The sequence below is a fragment of the Dreissena polymorpha genome, chromosome 5 (genome assembly GCF_020536995.1).
Source record: "Dreissena polymorpha isolate Duluth1 chromosome 5, UMN_Dpol_1.0, whole genome shotgun sequence".
NCBI lineage: Eukaryota > Metazoa > Mollusca > Bivalvia > Myida > Dreissenidae > Dreissena > Dreissena polymorpha.
In genome coordinates, this window is record NC_068359.1 from 47,962,171 (window position 1) to 47,987,167 (window position 24,997).

Here is a 24,997-nt window from a genome sequence, read left to right on the forward strand (position 1 = left end):
ATGCTGTCGAATCTCTCATTATTCATGATTTTGTTTGTTTGAATTTTTATTTTAAGAAAACATACTAAAGGTATTTCAGTAATAAATATATCATTGTATGAAGTGTTTTCAACTACCAGTTTACAAATCTTGTTCTTTATTTGTTAATAACTTTGATCATTATGTTACTTAATGCATTTTAGTTTTCTGTTTTTTCTTCAGATTTTGACTAACATTAAATGTTATGTAGGATAACTCGTCTTTACTTAGTTGTCACTGATAGCACTATATACTGTGTTACATTGTGTGTTAAATACATTCAGTACATACATTGTTTAAACACTTTGCGTTTGTTACATTTTGTGAAGACTGAAATGTATGGTCACACAACCCGGTACTGAATACATTCGTATGGATTTAATATTTAATTTGATGATGTGTTGTATCATGTAAATTTGCATATCGACGGCATTGGTATTATATTTCAAAAATAAGATTATCTTTTAAAAAGTATGAATAAAATAGTTGCTTTGCATATATGTCTCCTGTTTAGCTTGACTATTCACCGAATGGTCAGAGCGATAATACTCACCCTTATGTTTGCATTCGGCTTCCGCGTTATGTCCTGGTAAAGGTAAACGTGTGACATCATATCACTATGTCTACTACAGTTGTTTTTTTTTATTGAAACTTAATCCGTGTGTGCCGGTCCTTTTGTGAGGTCACTGATAAGGATCATAAGCTCTGACCTGCAATTGACCAGAAGTATGCTCCTTTCCTACAAAGAAATTTCAAGTTTACGTTTTAGTGTTTGTGTTTCTTATTCAACTGTCCGCGTGCAACTTAATTGTTCAGTGGCCGTATAGGTAAGGAAACTGTATTGTTAGGCGAACAGGTATTGTAATATGTTGTCGGGAAAAGTCAAAATGATAATATAAACTGTTTAAATTAATTGCATGGTGAACTTATATCATCAAGGTGAACAATTTATACTGAGGGTAATACATTAAATTAAGTTTTAATTGATTGACACTAGCTCTTTTGTCACCTATTTCGAAATTAAAAAAAAAATTGGATGCTATCGTAATTTGCAAAGTTTAACTCAAATATACAGTATACCTGAATAATATATTAATATAAAACAGACTTACGCGGTTGATGTAAACTACCAAATACGCAAATAACATACTACTGACATGCAACCTGCTATTTACCTCAACCCATTACGCTTGATGTAATTTATGCAATCAATTCACGATTTCGATTCGTTAAAGAAAAACTAGGGAAGGTAGTGTTAGGTGCTGTTAATCGACACAGCTGTATTTTACTCATTTGTTTCAGCGGGCAAGCTGGTGGAAATTTTGTTTTGGCGTTTCGTTAATGTGGTGTTTGTAAGGGATGCGTAATGGATTTAAAACGTTTGTTTCGTTCGTGATCGGTGTGTTGCTGGCCACATTGTGTACCGAGCAAGCTTATGTTGTACTGTGTTAAAGACACGTGATTGTCACGCTTACTCAAATACTATTAAAACAATCATATGATCATAAAATACTTATGTTGTTGTATTTGTTTCTACTTATTATACCTGTATTTATAACACGTGATTTAAGCTACTTCTTTAAGTCACAACAAACCGCTTGGCTGTTTCACTATTTGCGATATAACATTTCAATTTAATTAAATATGCATGTTAAAATATATTTTGAACGTTTACATAGATAACTTATCAGCTTATCGATTCATAAAATCCAATGTTGCCAACTCGTATTGTATGTTAAATCAGTAATGGTCGTATATTATTAAGTCTAAGTATGTTAAATTAAAGTCTGATCAAGATTGATTCCTTCGGTTTGGTCCATATACAAATTTTAGTTAGTTTGGCTGGTTACTATTTTGTCATAGGGCCCATCAGTTTGGTATTCATTTTTTTTAATGCGTTAAACTGTACAACGTGTCATATTATTAATGATGCATTGTTCAAAAACAGCAAATCAAAGTCACATTCTATTTTAGTATATTTTTATTCATTTTGTTATGAACAATGCGTCATATTTTGATTATTGCTTTTTTATATAAAAGTTTGAAATGAAAGAGTCCAAAAATATATCAGTGCATTAGTTATATTTACAATTGTTGTATCTACTGATTTAATCTTGCAGACAGCTATTGCAAAACAACCTCTCATTTGGTTGCCTCACATTTAAGATTAATAACTAATTAGTGTTGTAAACTATCCAAATGAAAACTGACTGGTTTTCTGACTAAATAAAGATGCAACATTTTCGTTTCACACTGTTTTATTTTTAATGTGGAGCGTGATTTTGAATTGATTTTTTTAAAATCATGCTGCGTTTATCGATTGTATAGATTGCGATTGATTTGTACGTTCAGTACATAAAATTCCCCATGATTCAGCAAAGTTTACATTAATTCCCCAAACTTACAATGACTCATCGTAGTTCCGTTTTCTTACATTAAGGTGTTGGTGGTTTGAATTAAACTTACACCAATTCATAAAACTGTTTTTATAGTAGCTTTTCATATACGAGCTGCATACATAGCTAAAATCGTAATTGCGTAGTTAACGAATAAAATAAAGGGATTCACATACAGTGCAGAAATCTTCTTTAACAGTTTATGAATGTTATACAAAAAAAATATAACAAAGCTTTGGTTTCAATAAATGCAAGGTATTAAAATGACACATTTACAATATGAAAACTAAATATGTGTTGCATAATGCAAAGAGACAAGAAACGCTGTTAGCTTTATTCAGTATTTTATATATTCATTTTGTCCTTCACCTTTTATGTTTCCAGACATAAGTCTAAAACTTACGATGTATATTTACGTGTTTTAAATATACTTAATGCGCTGTAAATTATTTTGGAGATTAAATGTGTGGACCTTTTGAGGGAAAATTTAACAAATCACATACATTCTGTCAAATCAATATAATATATTAAAGTGCAGTTTACGTTCAATGCGCGAACGAAAAACCACCACCCGGATATGTGCGCGTTATACGAAATTAAACATGGGGCACAAACAGGCGCAGCTAAATTCGTTTATTAATATCATGAACCCGACAATGAAATAGAGAATGTTAAACATCGAATCATTACAATAGAAGTCGGATATGCAGACATTAGACCTAAAGCTTTACTTCTTAACTTTCTGTGATCGAGCTTCAAATGCAATATCTCTTTATATTATTCATACATCAGCTATTGAATTTGACCAACCTCAACTCATATATTTGACTGGCTTCGATAATAGTACTTATCAAAGAACTATCACCTTAATACGTGATGGCCAATTTAGATATTTCTTCTTTATTTATAGTATTTTAGTTAATTTTCTATTCCCATTTATTCGCCGTAGATTTCTAAAACCTAGATTTCATGCGGTGCATATATGTTTATATTTATTTATTTATTTATTGATCAATAAACAGTATAATTTCACGCATAGCAATTAAAAAATTCAAACAAATACCACAAACATATCTGTCGATACGCAAGGCCAAACGCTCAAAATTATAACACCCCAGTACTCTGTCAATGAAATTCCTCACTTAGTATCGACCATTATCTTCGTCAAAGACAATTTGGGACGTCAAACTGTTTCCTGTGATTTCTTAAATATAACCTTCACATTCGTGAACTGTAAAATGACACCCCTCTATAATCGCTTGTAACAGCTGAGAAGCTGATTAAACTCCTCAAATCACTTTCCACCCTCCCCATATATTTCTTATAGTTTTTCTCTGACTGATATCCAAATGTTTCATGAAATTGGGTAGTAACATAATGTATACATGTGCTCATCTGTTGTCACGATACATGCTCATTGTATAATGTTACCTGTGAAACATAATACAGATGTGTTTTGTTCTGTTCTGTAATATGTTGCCGGGAAAAGTCTACATGATAATTTAGACAGTTTAAAATGATTACATAAAGCATGGTGCAATAATAGCATTTATGTGGAAAATAATGTTGAGTGTAATACACAACACTAAATTGTAGTTAATTGACATTAGTTCCCTTGTCATCGAAACAACGCTTTTTTTTCATTAACAATACGCCAGCGCAATTAGCGAAGATTATGTTTTATATTCCATTACATTTTATGACAAACATAAATTATTTATCATCTAACCATTTAGAATAAAAACAAACACATTTGTTTAGGTGTCATGACAAGCAGGGTATTTTATTTCTTGAAACACACGCGCGGAGTGGGTGTTTGTATCTGACAGGGCTTTCTACACATAAATGCAAGAAACAAATCTTCTGACGATCGTATGTGTTCAATGAGCAACAGATATCGACCCCAATGGCACCGCTCAGTTGAAAGTCTCGAGACGTCAGTAAACGTTGCGACATCCTTCTCATATATTTAAGAACTGAAACGATACTAAATCCATTCTGTAGAACACGTCGTTATACGTATCATTAAACATGCTCATGCGTTACATGTGAAAAATTGAATATTTTTAATACCCATCAGAGGTCAAGCCTAAACTCAAAATCATACAATTGCACAATTTAACTACACAATTCAAAATCACAAGCCCAAACAAGGACGCCACGGCCCTAACAACCGCCCCGTCCGCCGCCGATGCCCAAAGCGCACCGAGGACGCCCCCTATGCCCATCCACAACGCCTATTTGCGAAAAGTACATAAAGTGAAGCATTAGTTTTGATAAAACAGCTGCGATAATTACAAGATTTATTCATTACCATCAATTAAGAGAAGTGCACATGACTTCACGTACACCCCAAACAATAATCGGTGGTAACGAACGATTCAGGTGTAACCGCGAGCGGGATACGCAACCCTACTGCTCATTTTTCATTTTTCTTTTAATGGCAGGGGGACGTATGAGGACCCATGGCTCAAGACCGGTGTCTAGGTGCCTTCATCACCTACTGAAACCTCTAATTTTAGAGAAATCTACAAATAATCAGCTGTTACTATATCGTAAACGTTAAGTATTCTTTTTAGAAAATCCCATGGTAAAATGTCCGGAACCCATGCCCCTTTCTATCTCAAGTCAGTCATCCGTCCTGCTCTCATAAAACTCACCTGAAACACATAAAACAATAATATTAACATCAACACACAAACAGAGCATAAATAAATAAAACGATTTAAATCAAGTCTTCGCTCTACCCTGCTTGCCTGTCGAATGACTAAACCTACAATCTGTGCACGAGGAAAATCTTGATTTCCGCACCATTGGACATATATCACCTTCAAAAACCTGTATAACCAGTTTATTCATTCACACAACGATAATAAATACATTTAACTCAAATATAGTATACCTGAATAAAATGTTAATATAAAACAGACCTGGCGCGGTTGATGTAACTCTACCCAATAGGCAATACACAAATAACGTAACCTGCTATTTACTTCAAGCCGTTACGCTTGATGTCTTTTTTATGCATTATAGTCAAGATATAGATTCGTTAAAGAAAAAACTAGAGAAGGAAGTGTTAGGTGTTGTTAGTCGACACAGCTGTAATTTACTCATTTGTTCAATCGGGCAAGCTGGTGGAAATTTTGTTTAAGTGTTTCGTTAATGTGGTATTTGTAAGGGATGCGTAGTGGATTTAAAACGTTTGTTTCGTTCGCGAGCGGTGTGTTGCTGGCCACATTGTGTATCGAGCAAGCGTATGTCGTACTTTGTACTTTAAATATGAGTGTTATAATATATTTTGTACGTTTACAGAAATAATGTATCAGCTGATCAATTCCTATAATCTATTTAACCAATTCGTATTCTATATTAAATCAGTCATGGTCGTCTGTTTGTGGTTCTAGGGAATGCATATTTTATACAAATGAACAATTAATTGTGTTCTATTGCGTCAGTATGGGCGATACAGGGTTCGATACATCTTTTTAACCAACAAACTCTTTTTTAAATGTTATGCTTTGTCGTATAAGATATATATGTACTATACACGTCGTGCAATAACGTAAACTTTTCATTGGATAGTTTTTAGAACGATCCACTTACTACTATTATTTAAATCACATACTCCTGATATTTAAATCTCTTACTACTGGTATTTAACTCACTTACTATTGATAAGTATATCACTAACTAGTGATATTAAATCACTTACTAGTGATATTTACATCACATACTACTGATATTTAAATCACTTATTACTGATAAGTATATAACTTACTACTGATACTTAAATCATTTTCATACTGATAAGTATATCACTTACTACTGGTATTTTAATCACGTATAAATATAATTATATTTAAAAATGTACTGTACATGTGTTCGTGCTGAAATAAAACTTAATACACAATTTAGAAGCCTACTCAATACTATTACAAAAGCTATATTATGTTATTATGAAACTATACAGTGCATACTCCACTATGCTGTATGGAATTCAAGACCTATGTTTTTGGTTATATCGTCCTTTAGCCATATAAAGGTTAGCGTCAGTTAATCGAGAAACATGTTAAATGATTTTTAATTTAACTTCACACTTATTTTATTAACTCCATATTTTGAAATCATTTAATATAAAAATATTTTTTTTTTCATTATATTTTTTTAACCATTTTATGTTGTTTGTCATTTTTTTATTAAAATTTATGGACATATACTAATAGGTATATTTTATATGGATACAATATGCTTCTCATTTGACGGTTACAATATTTAAACATAAAACACGACATGCGGATTGAAATTTCAATATGATTGACTGTGGATAAACTAAAGATAATGACATTTAAATTTAAATGCAGCAATATTGAATTGTTGCTTCTTAGCTTTCACAGGCTACCTGTGTCCAATTAATTTAACATTAAACTTAAACGTATGATTGCTGTGTTGGCAGGACACTGTGTTGTACGGCTAAATGATATTGCAATATATTTTCGGGCATTGTGTTAAGTGTTTACTATCAGGATAATATGAACATTTCAATCAGATAAAATAATGCCAATGACATTGGCATCATGAATTTGGACTGTCATAACTACACGGTAAATAATGGGAAACAAAAATGGTCCTTGTATAAGCATCATCAATCTCGCGCTGACATATTCTTCCCCTTTAATTTTATTTTCTGTCAACACATAGTGTATCTAAATGCAACGGAATAATCTGGGGGATAAAACAGTTAATTCATCAATAAAGTACTCATCTAAATGAAAATGAATCCCTTGTTTGAAAAAAAAGAATACAATACACCGCCTTTTTTACTACATGATATCACACGCTCGATTAAACCCTACTGATGCATCGTTAGGTTTACCCCCATTTAATCTTGTTCGATAAAGTCTAGAGTCCGATTAGTTCAAGAGTAAAATCGAGAAGGAAGTGTTTATACACTGCTGGAGTTGTACGTTTTAGCGAGCAAGCAGGGGGAATTTACAGGTAGTTTGGGATTGGTCATGAACGTCATGTATATTGGCTTAAAAAGTTTGCCTCTTTGCGATTGGAGTGTTTTTGTCTACATTGTGTATCGCACACGCGTATGTTAATTGTACTTTGCTCATAACTTTTTGTTTCAGACCAAATGTCTTATAAAAAAAACTAAGAATTTAAGTGCATAAAAATATGCGTTTTAAGCGACTAAACAAAGTTGTGTCTACTTCTAATGGCAATAAGTAAAATATAAACAAAACTCGGGTCAAATATTAATTAACAAAATGTACAGTGCATGTTTTGCTGTTTTTGTTAATGATAAATTACCTCTCTGCAAATGTATTACACCATGCGGAATTCTGAGGGTCGTTTTTAAACTCTTAATCGAAACAATTTAACTATTTATTTTCAAACATAGCAGGCCATTTATTATAAAAGTTCATATATATAGGATCTGGCACGAGTTGTCCTTATCATACCATATTTATTAAACGAGTTCAGAAATTTTGAAAGGCGAGCTTACTAACGAATTTCCTGGACGAGTTTAATAAAATATGGTATGATATGACAACGAGTGTCAGATCTTTTTATCACATGCTTTTAAATGAGCAAATCAATAATATATTTACAAAAACATAATGAGAAATCCCGAATGTTGTTTACATTTCGTGACGTCATTTGACGTCGCAACGTCATTCTCAGCAAAATAACAAAATGCGATTGGTCGATAAACGAAAACTAAGGCATGAAAACGCTTAAAATGTTGTATTACACATGTGTAATATAAAATAAATATGTAATGATTGTATTACATGAGAAACAGGGCATAGCATGTGATAAAAAAATAATTAAAAATTAAAACAAGAAGCAAGATGATTCGAGTCATTCATCAGAAGTCATATCGTATGCTTAACCAGAATGAGACGCCCTTTTGTGGTTTAAATGTCTTCACATTGTTTTTACAAATGATCCATAACGTTTAATAGCAAATATGGGTATAGTAAGTGTGTGTTTTCCTTTAGTAACTACAGTGGTTGAATGTTCGTTTTAACGAACATACTTATTTTTAACTGTGTGTTATATATGTACTATACAAAACATCTCATTAACCCTAACAAGTCATGAAATTAATCTTGTATGTGACATACTAGTTAAATTGGATATGGCTTTTAGGTTTCTTGCAAGACGACTTGTCTAGACCGATGTTTCTTAAAAGCAATAAGTATTTAATTTAAATTTAAATGCAGCAATATTGAATTGTTGCTTCTTAGCTTTCACAGGCTACCTGTGTCCAATTAATTTAACATTAAACTTAAACGTATGATTGCTGTGTTGGCAGGACACTGTGTTGTACGGCTAAATGATATTGCAATATATTTTCGGGCATTGTGTTAAGTGTTTACTATCAGGATAATATGAACATTTCAATCAGATAAAATAATGCCAATGACATTGGCATCATGAATTTGGACTGTCATAACTACACGGTAAATAATGGGAAACAAAAATGGTCCTTGTATAAGCATCATCAATCTCGCGCTGACATATTCTTCCCCTTTAATTTTATTTTCTGTCAACACATAGTGTATCTAAATGCAACGGAATAATCTGGGGGATAAAACAGTTAATTCATCAATAAAGTACTCATCTAAATGAAAATGAATCCCTTGTTTGAAAAAAAGAATACAATACACCGCCTTTTTTACTACATGATATCACACGCTCGATTAAACCCTACTGATGCATCGTTAGGTTTACCCCCATTTAATCTTGTTCGATAAAGTCTAGAGTCCGATTAGTTCAAGAGTAAAATCGAGAAGGAAGTGTTTATACACTGCTGGAGTTGTACGTTTTAGCGAGCAAGCAGGGGGAATTTACAGGTAGTTTGGGATTGGTCATGAACGTCATGTATATTGGCTTAAAAAGTTTGCCTCGTTTGCGATTGGAGTGTTTTTTGTCTACATTGTGTATCGCACACGCGTATGTTAATTGTACTTTGCTCAATAACTTTTTGTTTCAGACCAAATGTCTTTAAAAAAAACTAAGAATTTAAGTGCATAAAATATGCGTTTTAAGCGACTAAACAAAGTTGTGTCTACTTCTAATGGCAATAAGTAAAATATAAACAAAACTCGGGTCAAATATTAATTAACAAAATGTACAGTGCATGTTTTGCTGTTTTTGTTAATGATAAATTACCTCTCTGCAAATGTATTACACCATGCGGAATTCTGAGGGTCGTTTTTAAACTCTTAATCGAAACAATTTAACTATTTATTTTCAAAACATAGCATGACATTTATTATAAAAGTTCATATATATAGGATCTGGCACGAGTTGTCTTATCATACCATATTTTATTAAACGAGTTCAGAAATTTTGAAAGGCGAGCTTACTAACGAATTTCCTGGACGAGTTTAATAAAATATGGTATGATATGACAACGAGTGTCAGATCTTTTTTATCACATGCTTTTAAATGAGCAAATCAATAAATATTTACAAAAACATAATGATAAATCCCGAATGTTGTTTACATTTCGTGACGTCATTTGACGTCGCAACGTCATTTCAGCAAAATAACAAAATGCGATTGGTCGATAAACGAAAACTAAGGCAATGAAAACGCTTAAAAATGTTGTATTACACATGTGTAATATAAAATAAATATGTAATGATTGTATTACATGAGAAACAGGGCATAGCATGTGATAAAAAAATAATTAAAAATTAAAACAAGAAGCAAGATGATTCGAGTCATTCATCAGAAGTCATATCGTATGCTTAACCAGAATGAGACGCCCTTTTGTGGTTTGAATGTCTTCACATTATTTTTACAAATGATCAATAACGTTTAATAGCAAATATGGGTATAGTAAGTGTGTGTTTTCCTTTAGTAACTACAGTGGTTGAATGTTCGTTTTAACGAACATACTTATTTTTAACTGTGTGTTATATATGTACTATACAAAACATCTCATTAACCCTAACAAGTCATGAAATTAATCTTGTATGTGACATACGAGTTAAACTGGATATGGCTTTTAGGTTTCTTGCAAGACGACTTGTCTAGACCGATGTTTCTTAAAAGCAATAAGTATTTTAATCTACTTTCATAAGTTTCTTTGCTTGGTTTGTAAAGAAGGCAGACGCTTAATGTTATTTACAGCGACGCACTTTCATTGCGTAATCATGCAAAACCAGTATACAACTGAACACATAATAACAATAATATTTGTTGACACATTTAAGTTGTTTTCTGTCTGAAATATTAAAGTGCAGCATATGTAAGAGCATTTGAGTGTACATTGCATCGCGTTGTGTGTGTATTTAAAAGTTAATTTCATTTAATGTCATAACAATCGTTCTGCACATGTGACAGCAAACAAACTCACCACTTTACTATTGTCATAAAATTATTAACTTCATGTTTGATTTTACAACATTAACACCAACATGTTATAATTCAACTAATTTTGTAGCCGGACAACCACCTCGGTTCCGATCCGCTGTCTATACGGAAGGATTGTTTCCTCGGTTAATGGCTCTCAACACTGCGCGTGCAATGCGGGATTCATGGGCAACGCATGTGACCAGCGTTAGTATCCAAACATTAAAATATATATCGTTTGCGGTGGTTGACTGTAGCGTTAAGCGCCTTCGAAATTTTGGTTCAGTGTTTATATTGCTATACTTTGTTCGAATTGACATATAAATCGAACGGTCTTCTACCATATATACTCAAACCCGGTTGTCTCGCGTGTCGGTTTGACTCGCGGTATTTCAATAGCGCCCTCTGGATTGTGTTTATAAACAAACCTGCGTGACCCACTTGTCAAATCTGACAGAAAAGTACTTTTGCTGCAAGAATGAATCGATTTTTGGTAAGTAAATACCCAAAAAACGATGTAAAACGTCATTTTAAACCAAAATATCGTAAACATCAATATTAAAATGAGAATTTCCGTTCAACTTTTTCACTTTTTGAGTTCGTCTGCTAACAAGTATTATGTCACACACTATTATTTCTTATTTTGGAGGGGGTTACACAACACCGTTTTTATTTTTTTCTATAGACATAGAAAGACATTTTTATACATTTTTCATAGACATTTTTTCTATAGACATAGCTCAATAAACATTTCAATAATTTAGTTAGACGATTTGAAGGCTTAACTTAGCAGAAACTCATTTTTTTCAGATTAGAGATGCGAATCAGAGGAACAAGCCTTATGATAAGGACAACATCAAGAGAGCATTTGATGCTACCCTTGGAGGAATGTCTGTGTACAGAGCCTCACGAGTCTACAATGTCCTCGAGTCAACCTTAAGGGACAGAACAAGGCAAAATGTAGACATTGACTGCAAACATGGAGCAAAGAGACTCTTGACATGTGAAGAGGAAAGAAAACTGGCTGACCATATAGTTTTTATGGCAAATATCGGCTATGGGTATTATGTCACTGATGTCAGATGTATGGCTGCAGACTATGTCCGGTCTCTAGGGAAGAATGTAAGGGCCAAGGAAGAACTTAGCTCAGACTGGTTCTATGGGTTTATGGAGCGATGGGCTCAACTTAAAGCTGTAAAGCCTCGGAAGCTTGGTTTACAGCGAGTAAAGACGGCATCGAATGATATGATTGATCGGTACTTCGGAGAGCTAGGCAGCATTCTGCATCGCAATGGTCTCATTGATGCCCCAGAGCGGATCTGGAATGTTGACGAGACCGGTTTCTCGACAGAGCATTCACCTCCCTAAATAGTATGTGCGAAAGATTCAAAGGCTTAAGCAGTCACATCCCCACGGTCCAAGAATGTCACAATGATCGAGGGTATAAATGCTCTTGGCAACCATGCTCCACCCTTTAATATTTTCCCAGGAAAGAGGTGGCAAGACAGCTTAATAGAAGGTGCGGTTTCAGGGTCTGTGGGGAGAATGTCAGAGAGTGGTTGGATTAACCGGGGCATATTCGAAGAGTACGTGACGAGTCAATTAGCCCGGTATGCAGCCTTGAACACAAACACGGATGACAACACAGTCACATTAATTCTATATGATGGACACAAGAGTCATCTCTCTGACACTGACAACATGGGCATCGGAAAGAAATGTTATTTTGTTCGTTTTTCCCCCACACTCCAGTCACCTCACGTCATAAAAAGTCAATTATCAAATGAAGTTAAGTCAAATATATTTGTCTTTGAAGACACTTGTCTAATATATGCAGATGGTTTCTAGACGCAAGTGAATATTCCTTAAGTACCGCGAGTCAACCCTGTTGCAGTATACATGTAGTTAAGTTTTAGTGTTAACCTATCAATTTGAGATTGCATCGAAAGCGTTAGCAATATTCATAAACTCCCGAGACCGTTTCCTGAGTGCAAACAGTACTTATTGTCTGAAGATCTTATTTAGTGGAGATCTTGAGAACGCTCCCAGAGTGGGGATCGAACACGGCACATCCGATTTTTTATGCAGAAACCATATCCAATACGCCAATATAAGGTTGGGGAAATTACAACTAGATCAGTCAACAAGTGTTGTTATTCATCTACACTAGGCTTTCCTGCCACACCTGCTTCTATCATGTGCGTTGTGTTTATATATGCAAATTGATATTTACAGTGATTAAAATATAAATGTATTCATGATTCAATTGAGCCCACAACAGACCCCACTTTACGCTGCATTAACGGAACTATTGTCTTCCTGTCTAGCTTCAAATTGTGCCTGTGCAAAAAGGGATATTTTGGCCCATCTTGTGAAACTAGTACGTACTTTCGACAAATTATATATTAACAGGGTATAATACATTATTATATATATGGTAATGGACCTTGACGATATGGACTTCAATTCAATTCAGTGTGAATTCAGAAAATCTACTTCTAATATGAAGGATATCCGGTAAACGCTCAGAAATACAATAGATTCAAGTAGGTCGCCCTTTTGGAGCAGCATGTGATTGGGGTACGTCAAACAATATCAAATGTCCTGTTATAAAGCCATGCGTTTTCCTATATGCTTTTTGGAAATTGAGAAATTTCCATGTAGAAAGACATATGTTTCCCATGTATGTTTGAATGTAATTGAGAAATGTCCTGTTCGAAATACGTGTGTTTTCTTAGTTTTTGTTTGAGAAAATTGTTAAATCTACTGTTAGAAAGACGTGTAATGTCCACGTATATTTGAGTCGCGTTCTTAGAAAACTGGGCATAATGCATGTGCGTAAAGTGTTAGCCCAGATTAACCTGTTCAGTCCGCACAGGTTAATCAGGGACGACACTTTCCGCTTTTATTACATTTTTCGTTTAAATAAAGTCTCGTCTTAGCAAAAATCCAATTTAGGCGGATTTATTCATGATGGGAACATGTCCTATTAGGACACGTCTTTTACATGTATGTTTGCTGGTTATTGTGAAATGTCCAGTAAAAAATGTTAGTTATTAAGAAATGTTTTGAAAAGGTATGTGGTTCCTATGAATGTTCATTGTTAATTTAGAAATGACCTGCTCAAAAGCCATGTGTTTCCATTGTTTGTTTGTTGGTTATTGGGAAATGTTCTGTTCGAAAGACATGTGTTTTCCGTGTATCTTTTGTCGATAACTGAATAATATGTTGTGAGAAAAACGTTTTATTGCCATATATGTTTTGTTGATAATGGACAAATTTCCTATTAGAAAGACGCGTGTTTCTCAAGGTGTGTGTCAGTACATGTAATTTTTAATACCGTTTTGGTAAGTACCTTCTTATTCAACGGTAGATGGAAAAGAACACACACTTATGTACTTTAAGTTCTCTTTCTGTTCTTCTGTTTTAAGCTATACCGATCATCCTGCCTCCGATCCGCTGCGAGAACGGGTTTATTCCATGGGATGGGACTTTCTTTCAAAACTGCGTGTGTTACCCTGGGTTCACAGGAGCAGCATGTGATATGGGTAAGTAGCTTAGACCATATAAATACCCCGTTAAAAAGACATGCGTATCCCATGTATATTCGTTGGTAAATGAGAAATGTCCTCAAGAAAGGCATTTGTTTCCCGCCTATGTTTGTTGATAATTTAGAAATGTTCATTTCGAACGTGTGTTTCTCATGAATTGTTGGTTTGTTGTTGAATAATGTCCTGTCCAAAAGACATGCTATACCTATGCATTTTTTGTTTGTGATGAGTAGTACCTGTTTGTGAGTTATGTGTTTCTCGTGTTTTGTTGGTAAATGATAACTGAGACATATCCCGTTAGAAAGGCATGTTTTTCTAAAGTATGTTTGTTGGTTATTGAGAAAGGTCCTTTGTGCAAGACACGAGTTTCCCCATATTAAGAGTTCCCTATACATGTTTTGTTTGTAACTGTGAAATGCCGTATTAGTAATTAATGTGTTTCACGTGTGTATTTGCATGTTATTGTGATAAGTCAAAACATGTGTTTCTCGTGTCTGTTTGTTTGTAATTGTGAAATGTCTTGTTAAAAAGACGAGTGTTTTCCGCTTTTGTTTGTGAATTTTTTTTAATCTACTGTTATAGAAACGTGTAATTTCCACGTATGTTTATTGATGATGAAGGGATTTCCTATTAGGACACGTCTTTCAAATGTATGCTTGTTAATTATTGTGAAATGTCCAGTAAGAAAGTTGATTATTCATAAATGTTTTTAGAAAGGTATGTGGTTCCTTTGTTTGTTTATTGTTAATTGAGAAATGCCCTGTTCGAAAGCCATGTGTTTCCCTCATATGTGTGTTGGTTATTGAGAAATGTCCTGTTCGAAAGACATGTGTTTTCCGTGTATTTTTTTCGATAAATTAAAATTATGTTGTGAGAAAGACGTTTAATTGCCATGTATGTTTTGACAATGGAAAAATGTCCGATTAGAAAGACGCGTGTTTCCCGAGGTGTGTGTGTCAGTATATGTAATTTTGAATACCGTTTTGGTAAGTACCTTCTTATTCAACGGTAGATGAAAAAGAACACACTCTTATGTACTTGAAGTGCTCTTTCTGTTCGGTCTGTTTTTAGCTATACCCACCACCCCGTCTCCAATCCGCTGCGAGAACGGGGTGATTACCAATGCTGGGACTGTCTTTCAACGCTGCGAGTGTAACCCTGGGTTCATAGGAGCAGCATGTGATATGGGTACGTAGCTTAGACCATATAAAATACCCTGTTAAAAAGACATGAGAAACGTCCTTAAGAAAGACATTTGTTTCCCGCCTATGTTTGTTGATAATTAAGAAATGTTAATTTCGAACGTGTGAATCTCATGAATTGTTGGTTTGTTGATGAAAAATGTCCTGTCCGAAAGACATGCTATACCTATGCATTTTTGTTTGTGATGAGAAAGTACCTGTTTGTGAGTTATGTGTTTCTCGTGTTTTGTTGGTAAATGTTAACTGAGAAATGTCCTGTTAGGAATGCATGTTTTTCCCAAGTATGTTTGTTGGTTATTGAGAAAGGTCCTTTGTGCAAGACACGAGTTTCCAATATAAAGTGTTCCTTATATATGTTTCTTTGTAATTGTAAAATGTCATATTAGTAAAACATGTGTATCCCGTGTGTATTTGCACGTTATTGTGAGAAGTCCTGTTATAAACACACGTGTTTCTCGCGTCTGTTTGTTTGTAATTGTGAACTGTCATGTTAGAAAGACGTGTGTTTGCCGCGTGTGTTGGTTGGTAATTGAGCACCGTCCTGTTCAAAAGGTATGTGTTTAACGTGTATGTGTTGTTGATGAACGGCAATCTAAAAATGTCCTTGTCGAAAAATTAAAGTTTTTTTTCTGAATAAGTTTGCTCACTCGAGTTTGATTCAAATTGACACTAGTAACAGCTTAATTGTACAACTTTAAATAGTAAAATGTACACAATGTTCTTAACATTTACCCATTAAACATGAAAGAAAAATCGCACCACGCATAACTGGGGATACATAATACATTTAGTTTAATAAAAAGAGTCACGTTGACCGACCACGCTTATTTGGTTTTAAGGTATAATGTGGTGAATATGTACAGATTGAAAAGAATATTTCATCTGAACCCTGGTCCATCTGAATAAAAAAGCGCGACACTTCTTTTCCGGTGAACGAAGCTGATCCAAAACAGGTCCGAACATTTTGCTAACCAACCAAACATTGTCAATCTCCGTAATGAAGACATTACTCTTATTCGCAACGTATTGAAGAAGTCCTTAGAATCACAATTCTCAGACATAGTATCCAGCATAGCGCTCTCTATAGCATCAACGCAGAAATAGCTACACTGAAGTCCCAAACTCAAACAAAACCAACAGTTGAATAGCTAGAATCCAAGCTCAGGCATGGCAAGCACTGACCGCCAAAAGCAGTATTGTCGCCGCAACTTTTTGCTCTTTCAAGCGTGTCAGAGACCCAGGGGGGAAACACTGACGCAACTGTCACAAAGATTGTCTTCGCCTTGGCGCAAATATATGTATCGACGAAACATGCCACAGACTGGGTAAAATTTGGACGTCTACACAAACAGGCAAATTGCAAACCGTAAACCCCCGACCGCGTGAAATTATTATCAAGTTTACCAGTTACCGAGCTTGACAGCAGGTCGACATGATCCGATCCAAACTTTAAATACATGTATATGAATACAACGGGTGGTACCTGAAAGAGGATTTTACGACAACACGAAGCGATCTCCGTTACATTCTTAAACTTGGCAACGCCGATCGCGTGTGGACTGTAGACGGCACCATCCTAATCAGGGACAAATCCCGGAAAATCTCCTTAATCGAATCATCATGTGTTTATTAGCAATTCACGTTGAACATTAGTTAACTCTTTAATTGGAATCACAATAGCTGACCTCGAAACGTCTGATATTGACTGTATAATAAACCCCGGACATCTCGAGCGCTCTGTGTGTAATGACTAACTGCAATACCTTCATGATTATAGGGGTGATTTAACATTTCCATGCATATTAACGAGTAACTTTCTTTCAAACTTGTCTTGCTATTTTCACACTTCAGCAATTTGTTAAAAAACCTTTTCAATTATTGTTTAAGTTTTTTTTTGTGAAGTGCACGAGTGACCATGTTTTTGCACATGTTTTTCCCAATTCTTTCCGACATCATTTGTTCGGATAGTTAAACTCATAAGATGTTACGTATACTGTGCGACGCACGCATCGCATACGATGTCTACTTAAATATCTTTCGTTTCATAACAATTGTAAATACGTGATACTATACTTTGCACGGAAATGTTATGTGAAGGTTTGGATAATGGCATCGCACAATTTGCTATATCATACCCTATACAGTAATATAATAATAATCTATCTCGTTACACGCACATGCTATGCCGAATGATCATAAAAGGTGAATTAATAGTTAATGTGACTTCTGATCATATATCTGATCATTTTCAAACTAAAGCGTCATTTTTGAGATAGCTCGATATTTCGACAAGTACATGAATCCATCATACACAAATACATACAATATTGACTAATATTTTAGGCAATATTTATACACTAAGTCAATAAGAATGTACTTAATTTTCCTACAAATCTTGCACTTGTAAATAGAAAGTGTACAAAGAAGGAAAGCTTCCAAATTATGACCACAGTCTTGGGTAACTGACACAACGAATTAAATGCAGAATGCAGAACTGATCATATGACGCAGCCATGTACCGGCACCACTAAATGTGTAATATTAGTATTTTATTATATCATCTTAAATGGGAGTCACTTTCTAAAAGATGAAAAAAACACCAGACTCATTCTCTTTAACAAAACAAAACTCCGTTTATGACCCCAATACCTCTCAAATCTTATTCCACCCCACAGACAATGGCGCTCCGACCTTAGAAGCAAAGAATCAGTACCTCTTATTTATAAAAACCACTGAAACATATGGTTGCACACATCCAATAGCTGTACAGGAGTGGAAATGCCCTTTCGCAAGACTTGCAAATATCTCCCGTTTTGTCTTTATTAAACCCTCTGTGAAGGAAAGGTTTGGACAAACCATAAAAACCATTCACGCCAGATTTTGCATTTGGTGTATTTCCCTAAATAACGACCTATTCCGACAATCACGTGTAGATAGCCTTTGATGCTCATGTGGAGACATTGAAACTGCAAATCAGTTCCTTCTAGATTATCAGCAGGACACACATCTTCGGCACAATCTTTTTGCAAATATCCCGTATCCTTTTACACACTATGATTACTGTTTTGATATAAACAGCTTTCACCTAAGCAAAACAAAACTTATTCAACATGACCCACGATTTATCCTGTTGTCTTAACGTTTCTCATAATAAGTGGCAACACCCCACCATTAGTGATATCGTCGAGTGCCTTTTTTCAATTACTGTTTTTCGTCTTCAACTTAAGTCTTACTCTTTTCCTTCTCTACCTGGTAAGATATTTGAAACTCAAGCTTTACAAACTTGTACTATACCTGTTTACATATCTGAATATGTGTTTTATTATTTCGTGTACTCTTTAAAGTGATTGTATGCGCATTTGTCACTATTGAATTGAGCTGAAAAGAATGAACAGGTCAAAAGAGTTAGTTAAAATGTGGTAACTGACCAATTATCTGCAACTCATCTTGCTACCGTTTGTTTATAAAAAATATATATATTATATTCGATATTTTACATGACTGTACAGTCCTCTAAGCCGAGCGGAACTGTCTTTTTATTAGGATCGGAGGTAGTGTTCGTGTGTCGTATGAATAGATATGAACGAATCTGCAATAAAACTAAATTTTGATTCACATAATACATGCATGGTCAGTTGTCGAACGAAAGTACGGTTGATATTCAAATGCATTATTTTTCTCTTTCCGGAATATTGTTTGGTATGTTGATGCTGCTTTAACAAAAATAAGTGTATATGAAGTGAAAACACCAAAAATAAACAAAGGTTGCGATAGACACCTATAAACATAGCATATACTGTTAGAGGCGCATATTATCACTTTCATTTATAATTCGCCAACTGTTGGAAATTGCTTTCACTGGTATTACGTGCTAATTCAAACACGTACTATAAATAACTATGAACAGATGAATATACGCGTTCAGTCACTTATTTTCTAATCCATAATTGCATGTGTGAACTATTTGTCATGTTTAAATAATCTTAATAATAAATATCGTTTAAACCAAAGACATGTATTTCAAATGAATGTTTATTTTTCGATTGAGAAAGGACATGTTCAAGAGACTTGTGATTCTCGTGTAGGTTTGTTTTGGTAATTGAGAAATGTGGTGTTAAAAATAATGTGTTTCCCATATATTTTAGTTGGAAATTTAAAGATGATATGTTACAAATGCATGTTTTTCCCACATATGTTTTGTCGACAATTTAAAATATTGCTGTTAAAAAGGCATTTTTTTCCATGTTTTGTTTATAATTGAGAAATTGCCTATTAAAGGACACGTGTTCGTCCGTACATGTTATTGAGAATACCATTTTGGAATGCCCTTTCCTATTTAACGTAAGAAGATAAAGTACAAACTATAAGTATTACAAGCGCTGCTATGTCTGTTGTTTTATTTAAGCTTTATCCACCACCCCGCCTCCTGTCCGCTGCGTGAACGGGGAGATCACTAATGGGGCTGACTTTCCAAACTGCATGTGTAACATTGGATTCACAGGAGCAGCATGTGATGTGCGTAAGTACCTTAGACCGTATCAAATTATATGTAAGAAGGAATGTTACCCTTTGTATGTTTGTTTGCAATTTCTGACCTGTCAGAAAGACATGTGTTTCCCATGTATGTGTGTCAGAACATGTGATTGAGAATATCGATTTGGTATTTCCCTTCATATTCAACGTTAGATGAAACAAACTCTGAGTGCTTTAAGTGCTCTTTCTGCTATTTCTGTTGTTTTATTCCAGCTGTACCCACCATCCGCTGCGTGCACGGAGAGATTGCAAATGCTGGGACCCTCGGTCAATACTGCGTGTGTAACCCTGGGTTCATAGGAGAAGAATGTGATATTGGTAGGTACCTTACACCTTTTCAAATATCTTGTTAGAACGACCTAAGCTTCCCTTGTATGTTTGTAGGAAATTGAGAATTGTACTGTAAGAAAGACGTATTTCCCGCTGTGTTTGTTAGAGTGTGTGAGCGTTTATGTTTTGTTGTAAGAATTTAAAAAACATCCATGTGTGTTGTGTTTTAAGTTCAAAAGTGATAATGTATGTTTAAGGTATACCTCAGCCATGTGTAGCAAATGACAAGCAATACCAGGATGGTGAAATGTTCACTATCGATTGCAACACCTGCGGTTGTCAGAGGGGTTCAATAATTTGCACTCTTATTGTATGTGAAGGCTCCCCGAGTAACTTTGTGTATCTAATTGGTGAGTGCGTTCCGTAGATTATGTGTGCATTTATTGTAGCATCTTTTTTTAAGATATCTTACTCTGATTTGTATTTGGTTTTACATAATCGTAACAGTATTTCAGAGCCGAATTTTAAAGCCTTTGAAAGAAAACCAAAATTTAAAGTTGTTGAATAAAAAACAACAAAGTTCACTGTTTGTGTACGATTTTTTCGGCTACTTTGAATAAGATTGTACCCCATATTAGCGCAAATTTCCCGCTGTATTTTCCAATCTTAAAACATGTGATATATTGGTGAACATCAATGCGTTCGCTGCACACAAGTCGAATAAAGAGAAACAAAACGAGTGTCATTAACAGAAAACATGTCTTCCAGTAAATCAAGATGAATTAGAATATGATACATATACTGAAACCTTTAAGCGGCATAATTGTTAGGGATATCGCTGAAATTAAATTATATTCATCAACATCAACATATATCTGCTGCGTATGCAAATTTTGAGACCGATCAACGTACTAGAAATGGGTTAAACTGTTTTTTAAGACTGTCCAATGAGAAGTCACTATGGCCTGCGTTTTCTCAGTACTGTGATTTTAAGGGACAGTGACCCTAAACACGTACCGAACTGACGTCGAATAGTCAAATTACCAACTAATGTATTCATACATGAATGAAATAAATTTTCACGCTGTCTAAGTTTAGTTTTGGTTTTTGTGTGCTTCGAGATGCAAAAAGAGAGTTGTCGCATTATTTTTTTATATTTCATACAAAAAAGCGATTTTTGATGATAGAAAATACCAAACAATCAACGTTTACTAAAGATCGTCTATTATCCCGTGAAACGCTTTAAATAAACCAGTCAATTTCGGGAGGGACCACGTAAAAAATTACCTTTTGCTATCGTTGACTGTTTATAATTTAGCTAACAATGTACTTAATCAAATCCTCGTGATATTTAATCTCAGAACTTTAACTTTAGTAAAATATTAAGTAAACATTTTACACGTAGGGACCCCAATATACATACTTTTTCTAATGGAATATTCTCAGCTGAATGTACTAAAGAAAATTCTCACACGCAATATGTAAGAAAGAACTACGTTTTTTTTACGTTTCTTTTCATGCTACATTTTAGTTGTTTGTAACCCGTCTGCGCGCAAGTTTCCCGCTGTAGTTTACAATCTTGAAATATAATTTTGATTTCTTGGTGAACATCAATGCGTTCCCTGCACAAAGGTCGAGAAAAGAATAACAACACGAGTGTCATTAACTGCAAACAAGTCTTCCAGTAAATCAAGATGACTTTTTTCAAAAGTTTTTTGAGAGTATAGGATTGCGAATATAATTAGTTAGTAAACTGTAACATTATTATAATTACTCATGCGCAAAGATCTATATATATAATATATATAAGATATGTTAATAATGGCGAGCTGTAATAGCTGTCGAAATCAGTAATCATAACAACTTGCTTACGAAACGTTGTTTTCAGTTGGAGTTTCGGTTGGTGCCTTGATACTGGTGCCAGTCATTCTGGCCGCCGTGCTCGTTTGCAAACGACGACAACGACTGAACAATCAACAGAGCGCTGCGCATGCGCGACGCCAACCACGTGACCTTCGAACCGGGTTCAGTCACGGTATTTACGCGATTCCTGGCGATCTTGACTTTAAGCTGCCCCCGTACACTCCGCCGAACTTCCCGCCGCCGTACGACCACCTGGATAACAAAATTGCAGGCCCCGTGGGCGGGAAAGACTCATTGTCGCAGCCCCCGCCATATTACAGCAACCCGGGCTACCAAACAATGTCTTCTGTCCGAAAGGAGTCTGTCGGAGACGAGGTTGTGTCGGTCAGATCCGAATGAGTCAGATTCAAAAAGGCGGACGAGTATCGCGGCGTGCTTTCACAGTCACGTTATCCGCTTTTATGAAATGAAAAATTGTGTTAACTTTCTTTAGTCTTTACTTGTGAAATAACGATACTAGTTGTATTGTGATTTTAACTGTTGCTTGAATCTACGCATAAATACACAAAAGTATATAAATAATGCTATTTACATGTGATTGAATATAATAATTAACGGTATTGTGTGTGTATATTGAAGACACTAGTGTGTCATTTATTATCCAATATCATGTGGGTCGTTATGGCATCCGTATGGTTTGTAAATTTATTCCGGTATAATATAAATACACGTTAATCACATTCTAGTTTGCACTGTTGTCGATGACGTCTTCTATTTAGCGGGTGTACTTTTGCTGCTCTGGTACCCAGGAAACGCAAGTTCTTTAAGACCTTCCATGAACAAAAAAACGAAACAAAAGCTACAGAATGTCTTCGATAACCATATCTGCACGGTTTATGTGGAACAGAAACCTAAGCAACAGTATGACAGTCATTAAGCTCTATGGCAACCTTATGTCAGACCGGAAATTCACGACGACAGCCTCTATCTATGTCCCGAATTACATAAAATCGCGTAACCTCGTTACCCGACCTCCGCCCTCTACCCCATCGGTTACCGACAGCAAGAAGGGGTGCGGCTCAATGAAGAATGTGGAGTACCTGACCCATCTCGCCGTCGTACTTTATCCCGCCTTGCAGTCGTTGCCTGTCGTACATGAACGGACAATGAGAGACCAGATGTCGATTGTTTCCGCGAAAAGCGACCGCACGGACGTTTCGATAAAATTAAAGTAAACTTTTACTAAAAAATTGCGAGTTAAATCCTATTCGTAATCGCATGCCAACTTCTGTTTACAATTAAAATATACAACATTTTGTTAAGCAGATAATTCAGCAACAGAAAAATCAACACTTTGTGTATTGCCATACCGTTGGAAAATTATATATCAATACATACATATACAAGTAGTTGTATTCGTACAGTTACATGTTTTAAACTGACGTTTTTTGTTTAGTTTGCTTCAATATGTATATTTGAGTTTTTCCATATATGTGCTTTCTTTTGCTCGCACGTTGATTGTTTTTATTTCTGTATTAGAAAATTGATAAACAACATTTTGACAAATCAATATCAATAACACGTGATCTCAGTCCAATTCATGAATTAACGATGTTTCGGCTGTAAAGTTGATTTTATAAACAGGTGTCATTTTGTTGTTTAGTTTTTTTTAATATTGGCTTTTGCTTTGCCGCAATTTTTTTAAATTTATTCAACTTTATTATTCATCAGCTAATATATTAACCAGATACCCTTCTTCGTGTTTTGTTTTGTTTGAATGGATACTGTTGTTTGTAATAAAAATAAATTACTCAGTGCTGATCTTCTGTCAGAAGTGTAAAAACTACTGTTATTTCCGGCTTTATTGCTTTATGTTCGTGTATGCGTGCGTCTAAGTTTTTTGCGTACGTTTTAAAGTGCTTAAAAGTGCATATGTAAATTATAGGCCCGATGTGCGATTTTTTTTGCCAAACCTCAAACAAATTGCAATAGAAAATAATTAAAGTAATTTGGACTCTTATGGGTGTTATCTATTATGTACAAAGAATTTTCATTGATAGGTTGTGGGCAAATTTAAGTTTTTCGCCATTTAAATATGATATTTGAAGGTTGTTTTTTAGAAATAAAAATGTATACACGGTGCTTTACATATTTGACATTTTAGTAGCGTCCACGCGATGCAAACTTGCGACCGATGCATTGTCATGTCTGGAATTGAATATATGTAATAAACATAAAATAAAATTTAAAGATATGACCTTGTCCTTCACTATGTGACCTTGGCCCAGCCCGCGGACATAAAACCAAAATGTAGTACCTTGTGCACTTTATACATCGGTATCAAAAACGTCAAGTTCATTTGGTATACTATTCGAACAACTCGAGCCTTTGCATTCTTTACATGCTATTGAACACTCAAGTCCATGTTTTCTGCACGAACACCGCTTACTGTCACAGTTAATTTTGCACCTGCATCTGATGATTGCACACGAATCGAAAGACTGTATTCACTTACCCTAGACATAACTTATTAGTAAAACCAGCAATTTACAATAACTTCATGCATTCTCCTCGTCTAAATTGACGTTGACATATGATGCCCATTTGTGCATTCATTTAGGTAGATACGATATTGAACTTGATGTTAAGTAAACATGAATTAATAATATCCTTAGTAATCTATCTTTTGTATTATGTTACAAAGCTATACTATTAGAAAGACACCTATTTTATGTATATGATTGTTGCTAATTCTGCAATATGCTGTTAGAAATATACGTATTTCTAG

General features: G+C 34.8%; 1 protein-coding gene across 2 annotated transcripts in view; it reads left to right on the forward strand.

The window, feature by feature from the left end:
• Positions 1-24,463, forward strand: part of LOC127882347 (fibropellin-1-like) — an 82,434-nt gene extending 57,971 nt beyond the window's left edge. For both annotated transcript variants that reach the window (XM_052430930.1, XM_052430931.1), the window contains exon 7: positions 22,235-24,463. In XM_052430930.1, coding sequence (XP_052286890.1) covers positions 22,235-22,608 — 374 coding nt within the window. In that variant the 3' untranslated portion in view covers positions 22,609-24,463. The remainder of the gene's footprint in view (positions 1-22,234) is intronic.
• The last annotated feature ends 534 nt before the right edge of the window (positions 24,464-24,997 follow it).